We start from the raw sequence: 19,346 nt of genomic DNA, 5'->3' as shown, positions 1-19,346 counted from the left end.
GCTTCGGTAATGCCACAGCTGTTTTATAGAAATGAGTCGTACTAATATTTAACATTCGTGTATTCATTTATATTCGCACTAACATTTGATAAGAGAAGATAGTTCCAAACTACCACAGACGCATACAACAACCCGACTCAGAAAATAATTTATCGTTCGTGTGCTTATCATTCAATCATCAGATAAAACGAATGAAATCATAGAATCACACTAATCATTAGAGACCGGAAGTTTAGGCACTAAAAATGCTTAACATAGGCATTAAAAGTGCTTTTACATAGGCACTAAAAATGCTTAACATAAGCATTAAAAATGCTTTAACATAGGCACTAAAAATGCTTAAAGTAGGCCCCATAAAAAGGCAGTTATAGATAATCAAAAAAACAACAGAAAAAAACTAAAAACTACGATATAAAGGGTCCGAAAATTGGCTGCCATTACACCGTCTATTTATCTTTATTAGTTTATAATAAGTGTTTGTAGTCCTTCAAGCTCACTCAAAAATAAGCAACAAACTTAAAATTCATCATTGTGGTGGACAGTGAAAACGAAGAGCTATCATATTTGCACATATTGCAGGCAAACATGAGCGAAAACTATTTACGCAGCAAAAAATTTACGTAGCAGGATTTTCAGAGTGACAATAAATTCGGTACATAAATGACATCATTTGAACGGGTTCTGTATTTTCTCGTTGCCTTGGTGTAAAGGAAAAATCGAATAGAGCCAAAATTTAAAAGACGAATACATGGCATCATTTAAGTGATGTTATGCGATGGGCAGTGATAAACGTGTCGAAGTGAGCACAAACAGTCTGAGGTAGCGCAAGCCCTAAAATTAATGGTTCAAGGAAAATTCACCGACGAAAGTTCGACACGAGTCAGTGAGCCAATAAGTGAGTGAGGAATGACCGAGTGAGTGAGTCAGTAAATGATACAGTCGTTAGTGAGTGAGTGACAGAGTGGTTAGTGTGTTATTGTGGACAGAGATATATTAAAAGAGTGACCCAGTGAGTGAGTGTCATAGTGAGAGTAGTAGTAGACTGAATGATCTAGTAAGTGAGAGAGTGACAGAATGGGTGACTTAGTGAGTAAGTGAACGACCAGCTGATTGAGTGTATGTGACAAAATGAGTGACCAGGTGATTGGGTGTGTGATAGAGTGAGCAACCTAGAGAATTGAATTAATTAATATAGAAAAACTGTTATAGAGCTCATTCACTCACTCACTGACTTATTTGCTTACTTGCTCGTTCATTCACTCATGTCGAACTGTTTTCGGTGAATTTTCTGGACACGAAAATCAAACGCTACATCATTAGTTGCCAATGAATCACTACCAAAATAAAAGAACAGTGTTCAGAAGACTCGTGAGAGGACGTTAAAGAGTCACAGCTATTCGCGATATTTTCTGTGGTTCCCAACTTCAAGGTGCGAATGCGAGCTGATCTCCCATTTAAAAAGTCTCGCCACAGAGAGCAACAGACCTACAAATGTAAGTCAAAGTACAAATTTAATTCAATCACGGCACATCACTCACTTCACTTCTGAAATATAGATGGCGCACTGAAAAATCAAACACAACACTACATACGCACTCAGACTGTTAACTACATACACAGCTACACACACACACACTTCCGGCACAACTCACTATGTAGTATATCACCCATACACATGGTGATAGACCTGATTTGCGCTCGGTTTGAAAGAAAGAAAAGCTGTTCTCGATAATCAATACTTGTGTTTTTAAACACGACGTCACACAGATCACACACAGCTTGCCAACTTAGTTCGGGACTTACAGCGTTGACACTTTTATGCCTGACAACACTGTTTTGTCAGATGTCTATCTCTCAGGCACTTATACCTACTTGCATTCAAATGGAACTATTCAACTTTGCATTCAATATTTGCATTCGAGGGGTGAGGTTTCCTGATAAGAATTTATACTAAGAATTGAAATTTTTAAAATTAGCAATTGTTTTGAAGTTTTTAATGCCTAAAATATCCAGGTTATACAGCATATGGGCTCTAAAATTCATGGGAAAACATAAAACAGTGTCGAAATAGGAATTAACGGGAGGAAAAATTCAAAAAAGGTTTAAAAATATTTAAAAAAAAGGCAATTATGGCATTCTACCTGAACCTCGGTTCTCTACTGATCATCATGAAATATTTGAAGACAATTGTGAAAAACCAGTGAGAGTCTCTAAATGATGACAAATTGCATATTAAAGTGGAATACTGTAAATTTTTAAACTGTTCTACTTTTTTTCAGTTCATTCTTTATATGTTTAATAATTATCATATCTATAGTTATTGTATTGCTGGAACCGTCTAAACTGGATAACGACCAACTTTCCAGCTAATAAGATTTTCCTGAAGACTCCAAGAAATCGAACTGGTAATTAGCGGATAATGACAGTGGTTATAAAGTGTTGTGATGAAAAATGAATAATTTAATAGATGAAGAGAGAGAGAGAGAGAGAGACTTTTTGATTCTAAGATAAGGATGTTGAGAAAATCGATATCGCTATGCCAGTTTTTTTTACTCATCGCCGAGGTCTTCATCGAAGAGAGAACTGTGGAGGAACAATTAAATGGTAGAGAATTACTCTATCATCAAAGGGAAAGATCATTACCTCAATTTCAAATTAAGGAAATGTGTGTAAAAGTGCGTAAACACAAAGTATTTGATAGATAATAGTAAGTCTAATGGCACTTGAGATGCCTAATTAGTAAAAGGCAAGAACGATATAAATAGGAAGACTAATTACGACTTCATGGAAATCTTTACATCAATACTACAGCAAACAAATATAAATTTACTACATAGTTTTCAAATCAAAGACATCCTCTCGATTTGAGGTTGATCATATTATATTATGTACCATTGTTATAATTTATTGGTAAATGATTGCGAATAATTGCGATATTTATAACCGAGTTTATGTACGAGTATTATAATAATGCGTGGATATTATACTCATAGAGTGTAAAAATTTTGGTTTCTTTACTTATATTTAATTTTATTCAACTTGTGATCTTGGATTTAATGATTGAAAAGTTTGTTTCTATTGCATAAACATTCATGTTAAGTGAGGATTATAATAGTGCAATATTGAAGTTCAACAGAAATATATTTTTAATAAGAATCAAAATTGATAAATAAAGCTGGATTTTACTTAATTTTATTTACACCTAATTATATTCTTAAAAATATAATTTTTTGAAGCATGAGAAAAAAGTGAATATTTATCAATATAAGACAAGAGTAAATTTGTACATATTTACATTTAGTAAATATTATAAGATGTTGTATTTTCAAAAATAAATTTTTCTGTCACTGCCGCATTCATTCATTTATCCAATAATAACCATATTCCTTAGTTTTTTTATTAATACATAATTTTCTTATTGCCGTATATCTATATCACCTTTTTCAAAAATTGAAAGGAAATGTACTTTTTTTGAGATTTTTTTCACACAAAATTTAGAAAGCCTGAAATTTGGTTTTTATGCAGAAGAAAGTTTCTAGTCAAGTCTTAGTCTTAACCAACAAACCAGAAAACAGAAAAGCTTCACAAAATGCAAATGACAAGTATATAAAAGTCAGTCGAATAGCGTGATTGATAGCTTTGTTTTTACATTATTTACAGTTTATTCTCTGATGTAGGGCGAATCATTAATAAAAAGACGTGTAACCTATAAAAATAATAAAATATATTGATTGAAATAGAATCGATAATAGACTAGATTGGTTTTTGTAAAAATAAAATCTTTCCGTTTTTTTATATCATAACAATGGAGTTTGACTGCGTTTAGTTTCGTGTGCATGCTTTTATATTGGGTTGGTACTTTGACATGACATACATATTTTTTTATGGTAAAATTTAATCAGCCACCTCGATGGTCAATTTGTCTGTTGCGGCCTTTGTATTTTATTCTATTTTTATCAAAAATGCTGCGTACTTCGAATTACTTTTTATTTTGATACCTGATTCCTCACTACATCTACTGTATGCCAAATCCTTATAAAACTTGAGTTCTAGTGAGCAACTCAAAAAAGGGAAATATTGCCTGCACATCTTCTCTGGAGTGGAATCTCGAAAATACTCACTGAGCACAATCCTAATGTCATCATTAATCAGATCCTTAGACATTGTCAACGGCTCAGTGATAAAGTTGACTACACCGCCCCCTGCGTAGGCTATTATCTCGACCCAAGGGCATCGAATCGTTTTAGCCATTCTGTCCTCACGTCATCTTCTATGTGATCACGGCCCAAACTCGAAATCCAGCTTTGAGGATTAATTTCCGGGACTATCTGAAAAGAAAGGAAAGAGAAGAAATATCACAGATCTCTCATTCTTGTTGTTTCGGCACAAGACCAAGTTGAGAAAAGAAAGGACGAGTGCGACTGAAGGGGTTCATGTGTTGTATCCTTAGGCTCTTTTACTGAATGAGGTTTCCACCGAATTCAAAGATTACTGGCTAAAAGAGATGAGATCGCACATTTCAAGCGAAATTCAATCGAAATTGAAATTTCAAGCAATTGGTAACTGCAAAAAATTTTAATATGAATATAAAAACATATAGGAAACTTTTTTTAGGGGGAATAACTACTTTGAACCTATTCCCTCCTGATATTGGTAGTGTTTCCAATTGGTTGGAAATTGTGTGATGGAGAAAACATCGAATATATCAATGTACAAACTATTTTTCCTGACAGCTGAAAAATGCTGTACTAATCTCAGTGCAATGACGTACATTCATTGTCAGTACTTCAAGAGACATTTTCAATAGGTTGAATTTCCGGAAATATCATAAATATAAAAAAAACAACGAATGCTCCTTACATTTTAAAATGTGTTTTGAAATATGAATGCCAGAATATATATTTTGTTTAAAAAGTTGTTGAAATAAGTTCCTTATTGAGTAGCAAATCTCTTTTCAGCTGAATTGCATTCTTTTTGCTCATCTATGTATGCAAAGACCGAAAAATTAAAAAAAAATTCATATCGTAATGCTCTATTGAGATAGAACGAATGTCTCTCAGTTATATTCAAACGAGATTTTGTATAAGTAATTGTAAATTAGATTCAAGCCCGTGTAAAATCATCAAAAAATGAATGATTTCTTTTTCACATGTAGGCGTTCAAATTTATATATGTAGCAACGCTATTAACGCATTTCCGTATTTACGCTAGAGTAGAACGAAATCGAATGCCGTTGATAAACAATTAAATCAACCGAGTAACACAACTCGTTGTCTTTGAAATAAAAAAACAAAAATACTTAGGACAAAGTTATTCAATTGAATTAATTGAACATAAAAAAATTGAAAGAAAGATATTGTTTGGATAAAAACAGGTCAACCCAAAAATTGTAGTCTTCCATCACCCTGGTACCTTCAGGTACTCCCTGAATCACCCAGAGTGCTTCATGCGCGTGTCCGATTTCGTGCTCGCGAGCACTTGATCAACAATTCCAATTAAACAGCTTGTACACATGCATTCAAGTATTGAAATCTTCCTGATTTCACGCATTAGTATGTCAAACTTGCTGTAAGGGTGCTCTTCTTTTGATGATGAGTACAGGCAGTGCTCGCAGCTAGGAAAAGGTTGAAGACCTCTGGCCTAAATCAATAAAGGTTATTATTATTATTATGATCCTGGGCTGTAAAAATTATCTGCTTAAAAAGGATGCTTCACTTTTACGATCGTTATTTGTAAAAAATACAGCGGCGTATACAGTGTATCAAGCAGTACATACAGTACTGTATCATCGGGAAATCAACAAGAAAAAGTAATTTACTCTTTCAGCTGCAATCCCGAGATATCTCGTCGAACTTCATCTGCTTGATTTCAGCCATCCCGAAATATTTCGGCTGCTAAAAACGCGTTGAAATTGTTTTTACAGTAAAACCTTGTTGATTTCGCCCACTGGAGTTGACTCCGCAAACTCAAGGTTAGATAAGAGAAGGGGCGAGAAAAAAAAGACTGTGTTTCCCCCCCTTCTTTCAGCACTGAAAAGAAATAAACTCTCAGTATAAATAATACAAAAGGATTTTTTTTCGTCATGACAGGTGTTTTTGTATCATAGTGAGGGAAATGGTGTTGGGTGGAGTAAATTTTCTTGTTGGGAAGAGGAAAGCAGTTTTCAGCTCGCAATCGGATAAAAAAATTCTTCATGTAAATAGGTGGCAATTTGTGAAGGTTTCGCAATTTCTAATGTGGCAGTTATATACGGATCTGGAAAGTTTTAAAAAGCATTTAAACGGTTAACCCTTTCCGGCACTCTACCCTTTAAAGTTAGAATTTCAAAAAAAAAATTGTTGGCAGTCTATTCAGGCCTAGAGGAGTACGCGGGTATAATTTTGTGAAGATTGCACTTACCGTTTTAATTTTGTGGGTGTGCCCAAAGAGGGCACACCCACAAAATTAAAACGGTAAGTGCAATCTAATTCAAGGTGCGCCCAAAGAGAGGGCATACCTTGAATTCGGGAATCGATTTTAGGCAAGCTTTCAGTGTAAAAAGTTAAAACTTATACAGAATAAAGAGATTAGTGTACAGCCAACAAAATAACATAGAAATATTTTTCTAGAAATCCTTTTCATATCCAAAAAAAAAATCTATCAAATTTGAATTCATTGCTTTGAAAAATAAGGGTTTTCAAAAAATAAACACCGGCCAAAAGTATGGATCGGCTTGTGTAGTGTTGTTATCTAGTGTTGATAAAGAAGGTTCGAAGTATAAGGTAAAATCTCTAAACTAATATTTTCATTTTATTTATCGTTAATTTTCAATGTTTGAAAAAGAAATTTTTAGGTGGGCCCAGTCTGGGCACACTGAGTAGGAAAGGGTTAAGTACACCAAAAAGTAAATTTGACATAAATTAACATTGTGTAAAGAATACAGTATACTATGTTTTATTCAGCAAAATTAACAAACTGTATTTGATTAAAAATATTTTGATCTCTAAAAGGCAATATTAAAACAAAACTTTCTTTCAAAACTACCTTTTTATATTAACAACGAAAACATTTTTCTGGTGAGTTTAAGGTTTTTCTCTGATAATCACGCTTAAAGGGGTGCTCAACTTCGATCTGTCATTCGGGGCTACTTCCAATACTTTCAAGGCGGTAAATACTGTTTAACCAGCTGGAGTATTCACAAGGTTTTGTTTCTCCGGTAATGTTCAGAATGTTAAAAAAAAAATATAAAAAAAAATTATTATTTTTCAGACACTCTTGAAAGAGGGATAAAATTTTTCTTTGATATTTGAAGTTTCTTTAGGGTTCCATCAGCCAAATTATATACGATGACAAATAGAAAGGTGAAGTTTTTCACTTTTTTTTTACGTACTTGGTTCGAAGATTAGTTTGACGTTTTTTGCTATCTCAAAACGATTTACGGTTAAAGCATCGGATATGTCAGTGAAAACATTCATTGGTGAAATATGGTTAACTTACTATAGAAGAAATCCTCGTTTTACGTTGTTTCTCGAAAGTTTTCGTCCCTTTATTTGTAAGAAGTTCTTCGTCTTTTCATTTGTGAGTAATTTATCAGTTACTAGCAGTTACTAGGCTTAGTATTTTCTTACTTTATTTGAAGGAGAATTTTTCTGTTCTTTTCTTACGCTCTCTTTGTATTCAACTTTTGATGGCTCTTGGACGTTTTTTCCCAATAAAGATGTCCAACAAAGAAAAAAGGAACAGATTCCCAAAGTGTGAATCACTAGTGTTTAATAAAAGTTCGTTCCTAGGAGAAATTCCACTCCCCAAAAGTACAATTCGAAATAACGTCTTTTCAGCATAGAAGCGCTAGTATATTCGATATCCAGAGAATTTTGCATTCTTGTACATTTATACCACCACTACGCATATTGAGATCGGAACTTAGTGAAGAGTTTGACATTATCCTTGTTTGAATTCAATGTTAGAAAATTGAAAAATGTTTAGTGTATTCTGTCAATAAAATGTGTTTACGTTTCAGAAAATCGATCGGAAAAACCGAGCATCTTTCTCTTTATTGATAAAAATAATGGTATGGATTCTGATATTGGTTTTTGAGTTTTAAAAGTAGCGTGAATGCGCGAGAGGCTAGAAAGTTTAGTGTATGCTCTTTTTTATGATTTGATATATTTACGTTCCCATAAATCAAACGTTTGGTGCTTGATACCCAAATTAATTGATACCTTTCTGGTCAAAGCGAAACCGATTTTCAGAAATTGCGGTGAACACAGATTTGTAGCTACCATTTTTAAATCAACAAACACTTAAAGATAGGAATGGAGGATCAGGAAAACTGAAAATGTTACCTGCTGGTTTCATATACTAAGATGATAAACTACGATGTCATTTAGAAGGAAATCATCCAGGTTCGTACGACAAACTACCTGTTTTTTTCCAAGAGGAAGTGAAATGCAATTTTGGCTTTACACAACACCATAGCAATACCTGATAAAACCAATAATTGAAAAGTACCGGAAGCTCCCTCCTTTATGAGTTACCATGTAGCTGGAGCTGGTGAAACTCATACAATTAAGGATACTTTTATTAAATCTTGTACAATCAATATTGTTAATTGTTGGCTGGATGAAAAGCTGTCCAAGTTGATCTCCAACATTTTCCCTTGTGAAATGTAGCATCATACCGAATCAGTGATTTGGCTGATGACGTGGAAGATACACTTATCATCTGCATCGGGTGCACCAAATTCGAACCACGAATGGATAAATCGACTGACGTTGCCAGATCAACCGGTTTTGATTGTACAGTGAAACCTCTCTTTTGCGGACCCTGCTGTGACAAAAAATAAATTCGTCCGTAAAAGAGGGATGATTGTTAATCAGGGGTTTAATAGCATACTTTTATTATACACGGGGAAATAATTATTTCGTCGTGAAAGAGGGGTGACCGCATCTGAGGGGGGTGTCCGTTAAGAGGGATTTTACTGTATTTGTTTATTATGATTGCAGTACTCACAAAGCTGTCAAGAAGACATTCTTTGCAGACCACTTCCTTTCTTTTCTCTCAAACCATAGCCGGCCCAGGCTTCATTGTCTGATGAAAATTTTAACCATTGCCCTCTAGAAAGGGGCGGGTTTGCAGACCGCTACCAACTAACACATCAGGGAGTGAAATGATTAATTTTTGGATGAATTCTCATAAAATGTGGTGAACGATGTCTAAAAAATAATAAATTATGTGAAATCACGACTTCTTAAAAGTAAGCTCTTCAAACTAATGTGCGAAGATTATGGGAAGCATCTTGGCATCCTCCTACTGCACATTAAAGTGAGGTGGTTGTCTCGAGAAAAAAACGATGACACGTTTGATGGAACTTCGTTCAGATGTAGTCGTATTTTTGATGGGAGAGACATAACCTTCTATTAGGGACGGTTTTAGATGATGAAGACTGGGTTTGAGAACTTACTTGCGTATTTGGCCAACATTTTTTTCTTACATAATGAACGAAATGAATCTGTCGTTCCAAGTTATAACTTAGTTTTTGATGCAAGCGTTAAAAGTGTTTTCTTTCAAAAAAAAAGTTATGTGTGTTGGTTGGAGTACGTTGAAAAGGTGTCTATATATCAGTTGCTTTTCTCTTACACAAACAGCTGCTTAAATGAAAACAATCTTATGATTCAAGAAAAGAACTGAAAAATATTTAGGCACATCTTGAAGCCTTGAGAGGCTATTTTGAACAATATTTCCGGCAGCTCGACAGAAGGTGCTGAATGACTTGAAATGAGTACTAAAGGTGTTCAGCGTGAACAAAAGACTAGTCAGCCTAAACTCAGTGGAATACGAGGTCTTCACGAATTTGACATTTCACAACAAACTGAAAATCGCATTTAAAACCAGTCTACCAGAGTTTTAGCTGAAAATTACAAGAATTCAAAATCGTATCTGACAAAGCAAACCCACTGATCCTATTCAATTGATATACATATTAACCAATGTAATCTCACCTCATGTTCGTGTACTTGTCTCGAAAATATCAAAACTATTAAATATCTTGGTCTCTACTTCGATAACAATTTAAAATGTAAATCACAAGTAAACTTGTGATTGTCACAAGTAAACAATTTATTATGCAGATCAGTATCTGCATAATAAATTGAGGTACATGATTTTCAAATTTTTCATCTTAAAGGTCATGTTAACGAAGTATTCATCAGAAATTTGTATTTTTCATGATTTCAATTACACTTATATTACGATCTTTGCATATATGGCGGTGATTACACCAATAATATTCGTCCTATAATTAACGTACAAAAAAATCAATTCGACTAATAATATATATATAATGACGATAATACCCCGTCTCAAATTCTCTTTCGTAAGGGAAAACTTTAAGAGGTACACACCAATACAAACAATTGTCATCAAAGAATGCATGGTCTAACATGAAAGGGCCGCTCCGGAAACGTTAAAATGGCATTCCTGTTGAAATTTATCGGGAGAAAAAGAACACCATGCATGCAAATGTAACCTGGGGAAGAAGAAGAAACCGTATGCGAATCTGCGTCACAGTGAATAAAAAGCGCGGACGTTAGCCCTGTGAAGTTATTCCAGCGTGCAATCGCGTTCTAACAGTTGTAACGTACGGGATAATGAGACAATTTAGTAATACTGAAAAAGCAGACACGCATTTCATTTAAGGAGCTGTAAATGGAAGTACCACAGAGGCAGCACGAATGTACGGTGAGCGTTTTCGGTTGCCCAATCCGAAAACATTTGCGCGCGCTTGCATCGGCAGCTGTGCGAAACGGGATCTTTTCTTGCTTCTCGGTCTGATGCAGGTCGTACAAGGACTGCCAGAACAGCAGGTGTGGAAGACGAGATTTTTGAGATGGTGGCAGATCAGCCAACTACAAGCACACGAGCTGGGGGTCGTAGTCTTGGTGTGCTTGCTTTTACTATGTTGCGTCCTGTAGCACGTTTGCATTTCATTTTAAACCATGAATTCTTTGATGAAAATTGTTTGTTCTTGTGTGTACTACCAACTCTTAAAGTTTTTCCCATCTTTTCTGAATCACCCTGTATACAACATGCACACAAAGATATTTTACAAAAACACTTTATTTTTATAGCCCCAAAGTTTTTCAATTCAATACCATATGATATGCAAATCATTACTAATCTACCTCATTTCAAAAGAAAGCCTAAAGAATATCTTCACACAATAAATGATATTGAAATTTATTTCCACATAGTACAGTTATATACTGCAAAACCCACTAATCTACCTTTTAATGTCTAATTGAAGTAGCACTCCGAAAGTCAGTCACAATATGTGTACACGTATATATGCATATACATTTCTTTCCCCCTTTTTTTCTACAGCATAATAGACATATTGCACATATTTTACTAGTTTATTTCATGATACTTTGTACTACTAACTAACTCGATTTTGTAGTATGATTATTTGTGTGATTTGAACTTATATTTTCTTCCATCAAAAGTTTGTGTGTATCAGTTTTTATTTTTCTTATGATTATAACCTTAGTATTGGCAGCCATTTTCCTTTTGGGTAATGATTATTTTTAGTATGTAATTGTTATTTGATAAAATAAAATTGAAATTGAAAAAAAAAATAGTAGGCATGTGGCTGTGCCTTTCGCAACTACATATCCCTATGAAACGGGATGTGTTGCTCTCATACAATCACCAAAACAAAATGCAGGAGCTGCCTAAATGCGTAATTAGCAATTGAACCTGAAATAATAAAAAAAAATAGAAAAAATATATAACCACACAGGTTCTCGTACATTAAACATTTATACCCTAACAAAATATTTTATCAAACATTCATAAATTTCTCATTAAATTATATAGTGCACTCTAGCTACGATATATTTATTTAGTGAGAAATAATTTGGATTGCTTTCCATAATGAATAATAAAAAATATAGAATGACATGCAATGAAATAATATAAATTTGAATTCAATTGGATGCAATAATTAAATTGGAGGGGGAAACTGAATTGATTGTATGAATCTTATCGTTGTTCTTGCTATAATATAAAAATTGATTTATTGAACTTTGAAAGAGCTTTTGTGTATGGATAAATTTTGTTAATAACCCGTGTATTAGTTGTATGTTTGTATGTGAGAATATAATTTGAGATGTTATGTTAAATTTCAAAAGTTTTCAAATATAATTTCCTGCCAACTTTCCACAATTGTGTGTGTGTGCGTGTGCTTAGAGATATTTCGTTACTTTGCATTTCTTTAGTATATATCCCCCTCCCCGTTAGACCATTCCTAAATACCATTAACTTTTGAGACAAGGTGCTCCGAGATAGTAGTTGATTCTAAAAAAGGTTGAGAACCGTTGCTATAGGTGTTGCTAAGGTGACGGCAGCGCATCTGATTCCGTATTGATGAGACATGATATGAGATACGTTATATTTAATTATAAAATTATATTGAAGATACAGGGTGGGCAAAAAGTCCGTAGAAACTTTAAAAATGGATAAAAACCGGAAATTATAACCGAAATAAAAAACGGTTTGCAAGGTTAGCATTGCTAAAAGGTCACGGGAAGTTTTTTAAGACAGGAAAAAAAATAACTAAAAAACCGCCGATAGGTGGCGCTCGTACGAGCGACTTCGGTGGAAATATGCAAATGAGACGGTTATAAGAACTTGCGCTCCTAATCCGCAACCAGTTCACCGTTGTAAACCGTGTATGTGGACCTGCTGCACTCTGCCGTTGCTGGATTTGTGACTCTCCTGCAATGTGTTATTCCCTGTGGTGGCGGTCATGTGGAACACATATTGTGTAATAAACGATTTGAAGGCATTCTGTTTGTTATTTGCGTATCTTTTCTTTGACTGTGTACGTCAGTGCCACTTATCGGCTGTTTTTTAGTTGTTTTTTTTTCCTTGTCTTAAAAAATTCCCGTGACCTTAGCGATGCTAACCATGCAAACCGTTTTTTATTTCTGTTATTTTTCCGATTTTTATGAATTTTTAAAGTTTCCACGCAGACTTTTTGCCCACCCTGTATTTACAGGTACATATTTACATTAGATTAAGATAAAGACGACATGGATGTTTTTCATGTGAGAGCTGAAGCTGATCTGCTGTTCCTACACACATGGCCCTTCGGACCCTCCGGGGCATCCGGCCACGTGATCATCTCGTGCTTCAGTGCAAAATGTACTGAGATTCTTTCACGTGACCAGAGCGTACTTGGTAAGAGAGCCAATGTGCAAAGTATAATAATAATAATACATATAAGAATATTGAGGCTCTACAGTCAGTGGCGAATTAAAGTCGGTCGATGCCCCGGGCGCAAAAGAAAATATTGGGTCCTTTAAATTAGAAAAAGTGTGGAGTTTTGGCTTTTCGGGCTCCTTTAAAAGTCGGGGGCTCCGAATCAAATCCGCCTCTGTCTAGAGTGTTTTTGTCTTTCACCACAATGTTATTCTGATACCTCGCGGACTCTTTGATTGAAAAAAATATTTTTTCCCCTTTCATTGTAGTGTACGTAAAATAAGCTTACAAGTCACAACCTCCAGTGGGGGAAAAATAATGTGCATTTCTTCTATACTACTGAAGACGTAATACAGTCGACATTCGTTTTTACGAACCAGTACGGACGTGAAAAAGTGGTTCGTACAATCTAAATTGGGAAAGACATTTGAAGCACTAATATATTGCGTGGGACTAGAACATTAGTTTGTAAAAACGTGCAGTTCGTAAATTGGAGGTTCGTAAAGTCGAACGTCGACTATATAACGTCAGAAACAGCTAAGCTTCAACATAAAATGTAATAACTTTTGAGAATAAATTAGTTATACCGCAGTTTTCAACATTTTTCATTACATTTTAAGTGTGAAAAAGTATTTTTGAGCTGGAAAAAAAAATAAAAATTTGCTAAAAATTTTAGAAATTTTCATTTGAAAAACGTCAGTCTCTTTATAAATTTTAGCCGACAACAGCTAGTCTAGAAAAATTTAGATACAAATTTTAAATATGCTGTCACGTATGCATTGTGCTTCAAAAAACTTTATTTTATCTAGTTTTTTCGCTCCGCACTATTTGGAGGATTAATGATATTTAAAGAAAACAGTTACTCAACTAAAATAATAATCAATGTTATTATATAATATAGCATACTTTTTATAAATCGTTTACATGTATTTTTTATTCACGATCATAAATCAAGGCTGCAGCATCTGAACGTCAAATTACGGTACTTGGACTAATTTTTCTCGTCTGCCCTTTTTGCTGCATTGCAATTCGAAAGATAATGTATCCTAAACCTTCAAGAAGTTTCTGAATTTCTGGGCAGACATTTCATCATCAATCAAAAACGAAAATCTTGTTTACTGTAGCATTCAATGAAACAATCGGGACGTTTGTTTCGTAGTTGTTATATGTTGAAAATTCCTTCGGAAAAATCAATCATTTTTGTCATTGCGATTTCAAATGATTCGGGTAATTGCTTGTTTTGCTAGTACGACAGAAGTGTAAAAAAATATTTTCCCCACATTTTTAAAGAAAAAAATACAATTTTTTAATGCAAATATGCTATGTTAATAGAAAAAGAAAAAATGAATAAAAAATATTCTGAAATAATTTAGAGAAATTGATCTCTCTCTCTATTAAATAGGATAGCACTTTCGTTCCACTAAACAATTTTTCCTTTTGAATTTCAGCGAAAGTTGATTTTAAGAATTATCAACATGTATCTATAATTATTACTGATATTCTAGGAAAAATAGTGCATACTGTTTTTTATATTTTTAGTAAACCGAACAGGAGAATTATAGGCTGTAACTTTTTCGAGTACCACTTGATCTGTTATTCATGAAGTCAAGCGAATTAATTATGCCTTACAATGTCTCGAAAGCAGAATGCGTGACTGTTTGGAGACATAAAATGAATAATTAAAAAAAAGAAAGGGTTTTTCTAGTTAAATCTTCTGGTTTTTTTAGGTTATGCAAAAATAATATTGCTGAAAAATTGAGTTTTCGTTTACTTTTATTTTGTTCATTTAGGTTTATAACTTAATTAACAGATAAATAACATGAAAATTACAGTGTTTCAAATATAATTTTTTTTCTTCAGGTCTTGGTGGTTTCATGCGCCGATGATTCTGCTGACCAGCCCTCTGAAAGTGAGCCAGTGATGAACGACCCCCACGTGGCAGAAAAGAGATATTTGGCAGCTCTTGCCAAGAACGGGCGTTTACCCAAATTCGCTACAAGTCAAAAGAGACTTGACGATGAAAAAGAAAATGATGCTGATAGCTTCTACAAAAACTCGTATCTAGATGAAGATATGGGTGACTGGACCGAGGAGAAGCGTCATATTGGGGCTTTCCTGAAAGCTCACGGGAGGCCTGGATCATCCAAAGATACCAGATCGTACCCAATCGAGGAACAAGGAGGCACTGAATCAGAATCATCAGAGATTTTGAATAACGACAAAAGAAACGTAGCTACTCTGGCTAGACTCGGCCGGTTGAATGCAGTTAGGTTCGGTCGATTTCAACCGAGTGGCTTTGGCGGTAAAAAACGAATTACTTACTTTGACGAAGAGCAGAATGACGCGATTCCACCATCTGTAAAGGACTCAAATGAAATTTCCAGAAACCAAAACAATGAATGCCAAGGAGAAGAGGATGGACAAGCTGACAATACCGAAGACAACTTCACTCATCCAAACTGGATCCAGTCGCAGAAAAAGCGTTATATCGCTGCTTTGGCAAGGTCGGGACGTCTTCCAGTTTGGCACTCTCAGAGAATGTGGTGGGGAGGAAAACGGGATATTCCAAGAGCTTACTGGTTGCGTTATAGATCTGGCGCTCGTGCTTATGGCGGAAAACGCCAAAATACCGAAGAAAGTTCACGACGGATTCAAGAAGTAAATAAAAAATGTAAAAAGTCGGTAATAGTTAGTAGTGACGAGGCAAAGCCAGAGGCTAATGAAAAGCGTAACTTAGCCATGTTGGCTCGCAAAGGGAAGCTACCATACCGAGTGTAAATGTCTGTATCGGACGACAGATATCGTCATTCATGTTTCGTGTCAACTTGAATTCAAATGTTTTCAGTCTCGTTGTAATAGATTTCATCGGCTTCGTTTATTCAATTCAAAAAAGAGCTTAGCTTACATCTCTTTGTGCATGCTTGCATATATATATCTATATATGGTATTTAGCTCAAGCGATTAAAACTTATTCCGTGACTTTGATTATTCATCTCAGTGTAGCGCTGTAGGCAATACAATTATTCACACTTAACATTACAAAAGAAGGACTTTCGCATATGTAATACCCAAATAAAACATAGCGGTGAATGATATTCAAATCCTTTTTTACCCAAGCATGGTCAAAACTCATACCATCCAGATTTCGAAAACACTACACCACATATACCACCAAATATATTTATTCGAGTTTGTTTATATTTAAATTGAGGCATGAACTTAATGATTAGTGAGTCTATAAGCAAAGCATCATTTGTATGCAACAAGCTAAATCCTCAAAGTAACTCTTCGCTTAATTTTAATTGCTCGACTAAAATATTTTTTATCACTGGAAATTTTCTGGAGCTTTGATCCAAAATTTCAAATTGATTGGGTAAGTACGATTATGGTATCATATGGGGTTTCCTCATCTTATATCTGTCAGGAAGCCGAGTAATTAGAGCATCGGCCTCTTTTTCAGTAGATCTAGTTTCAGGCATGGATGCATTTGTCAAGGCATTTGGATTCGGGTGTAGACTGTTCGTCTCCTTTTAGTTATAGCGCATCTGAGTGCAAAGAATGACTGCGGAGCAAAAAATGAGCAAATAAAAATGATCTACATCTTTTGTGCTTCAAACCAAGCATTATATTGTGTGTGTGTGTGTGTGTGTGTGGAAGTATCGTTATCTTTCCATGAAAGTAAATTTTCTTCATTGATGTGAATCATAAAGAAATTATTAGAGTAAACATCACGTTTATATGAATATTCAATTGCCGGCACAAAAAATTAGATATCATGGCGAAACAGGCATTCGTAATTAACGAAAATAGCTTGATAGATGTCACTATTTGGAGCCAATAGGAGATGACATGAGAGTGAGAAAGTTAGGGATTTTGATGGTGTTAGTGCCATTCCTTATAATTTATGCACGAAAAAAAGGAAGTGCTAGTAGTCATTGCAATCGAGAATATAGTGAAAAAGGAGAAAAATACTCCTGACGTGATACAGTTTGACGAGCAATCTTTCAAATGTATGCTGTTCGTTAGTTCGGTTGACTACGTCGTGTTCGCTTAAAATCTAATGTAGTAAGAATGGATTATTTGAATAGAGAAAAATTTCTTTCGCGTAAATGTTTTGAACGTATTAAAAAGAATGTGGAGTGAAAAAGAAGCCGCCATATAAACGAAAATGAATAAGCTGAAATATTATTGCAAATTTTTAACACAATTTCTAACCTTTCAAATTATTTCCAGTAAAAATATGGTGTTTTCCCAGTATGTCCAACCCACCTATAGAGCTGATAGACTTCATTAATGTAATAATAATTCAACAATGCTAATTTAATTTTTTGGTGACCTCAAATAATACACTTTATTCACGTTTCTTTGCTTTTTATATACACATATTCATAAATACACAAATACCACATCTAAATAAATAATTTTCGCTGCCAGATGATATCGAAGAGGGCAAAAATTTGGTTTTACCACGACTCAAAAATTTAACTAACAGTAAGGACTTTCTCAAGAGAGCAATTCACCGTAATTGACTTTTATACATATTTTCAATCGATAATTTACAAACACTATATGAGGTGAAATTTTCGTATGAAAATACATTGCAAAGATTAAAAGACATTTAATCAGACAGAGCGTGTTACAACTGAGCATGAATATGATCATATTTATATGAATCGCTGAATGAAGCACGCAAATGATTGAAAATATTTTACTTTGTTTTTGCTATGGCAATCTTGACATTATTTTCACCGCCTTTCCTCATTAACAAAATTAAAGATTTTCTTTATACTTGGTCTTAAAAGGTTTTAATTGCTATATAAAAATAGTCAAGGAGAGTAATCAGAAGATACCACCTCCCTACATGTTCAAAACATCGAAAGTACTATAATGTGAGAGCGAAACAATGAAAGAAAATGTAATGCAAAAATTAAAATATCAAAATTTCGTATAAAAATTTTCACTTTTGTTAAAAAAAAAATATATATATATATATAAAACGAGTGTCAGATCGTTGAATTGTATAATACATTAAATATATGTATTCAGACGGAGTTTCTTCACACTAGAAAGGTTTTCAAACTGTTACCACATACTCTCACGAAATGTTTGTCTTCACATGATGATTAAAATTTATATGAAACTGTCTGAAATTTCTGAAGTATATAATGCTGTGATTATCTATAACCAATGTATTTATGGCACACTAATGAAGATTTTAGGAGTGAAATATAAATGAATCGGTTGTTCTTCCATTTGTTATACATTTTGTACGGACACTTGCGTGAACTGCGAAAGATGTTAGTTGGAGAAATCAAACTATCTTTTTGCCATAATAGAATTAAAATATTTCTTGGTTAAAAAAAAATGTTTATCCATCCCATATCATTTTCAACAAACAAATTTAATTATAAGTTTCGGCTTTAGTAGTAAAACACTGTAATTGCTTTTATTGAGTGAGCATACGTGCGTGCGCATGACACCGACCACCCTGTTGTTTTAAAATGTATTTTAAGTAGGATAGGTTTTTTGATGTTTCTCTTAATAGATATAACGTTACTCATGATGATGTGTACTGCGTGGTTTTCAAAGTCATGAATAATAATAAAAAAATGTATGATGTGTAACAATGATAACAATGGAGCTGAGTGCTATTTTCGTAAAGGTATGTAGGCAATATGCTTTCGGCTGAAGAATAAAGACGTTGCAGACAAAGAATGTTTCGTATTTTTAATTGTATTTTCTTGTATGTTTAACTTTCTCGGTAATGAATAAATCTGCTGTTTTCAACAGGAAAATGCTTTATAAGACTTAGATGTCTGATACATACCACTTTTAATTTGTTGCTTAATGGCTCTGTTCCACTCACGTATATTATGCAGTCAGCTGACTGTCCAAGTTCTACAGCCACACAGAAGTCGTGGGAAGTACTGCAGTTGGTTATTGTCAGCGAGTTTCTAAAAAAAGAGTTTCTAAATCTGAAAGCCGCATTAAACTCAGTGATTTGTGAGTAAAAATAAACCATTACAAGGCAGATGGAAGCCGAAATAGTATTCATCGGGCATCTCATAAGCTGACCGCAAAATTATCAGACTATTACTAGCGTA

General features: G+C 34.2%; 1 protein-coding gene across 1 annotated transcript in view; it reads left to right on the top strand.

The window, feature by feature from the left end:
* The window catches only part of Nplp1 (Neuropeptide-like precursor 1), a 49,709-nt gene extending 30,752 nt beyond the window's left edge, over positions 1-18,957 (top strand). Inside the window, exon 2 of the mRNA XM_089238970.1 lies at positions 15,103-18,957. Within this exon, the coding sequence (XP_089095096.1) occupies positions 15,103-16,020 (918 nt within the window). The 3' untranslated portion in view covers positions 16,021-18,957. The remainder of the gene's footprint in view (positions 1-15,102) is intronic.
* Positions 18,958-19,346: the final 389 nt, after the last annotated feature.

Source organism: Pholcus phalangioides, unplaced genomic scaffold (assembly GCF_987345545.1).
Source record: "Pholcus phalangioides strain wild (caught in Gottingen) unplaced genomic scaffold, Ppha-v1.0 ptg000011l_1, whole genome shotgun sequence".
Lineage (NCBI taxonomy): Eukaryota > Metazoa > Arthropoda > Arachnida > Araneae > Pholcidae > Pholcus > Pholcus phalangioides.
The sequence above is the reverse complement of the archived record's forward strand: the minus strand, read 5'-3'. Positions and strand labels throughout refer to the sequence as shown.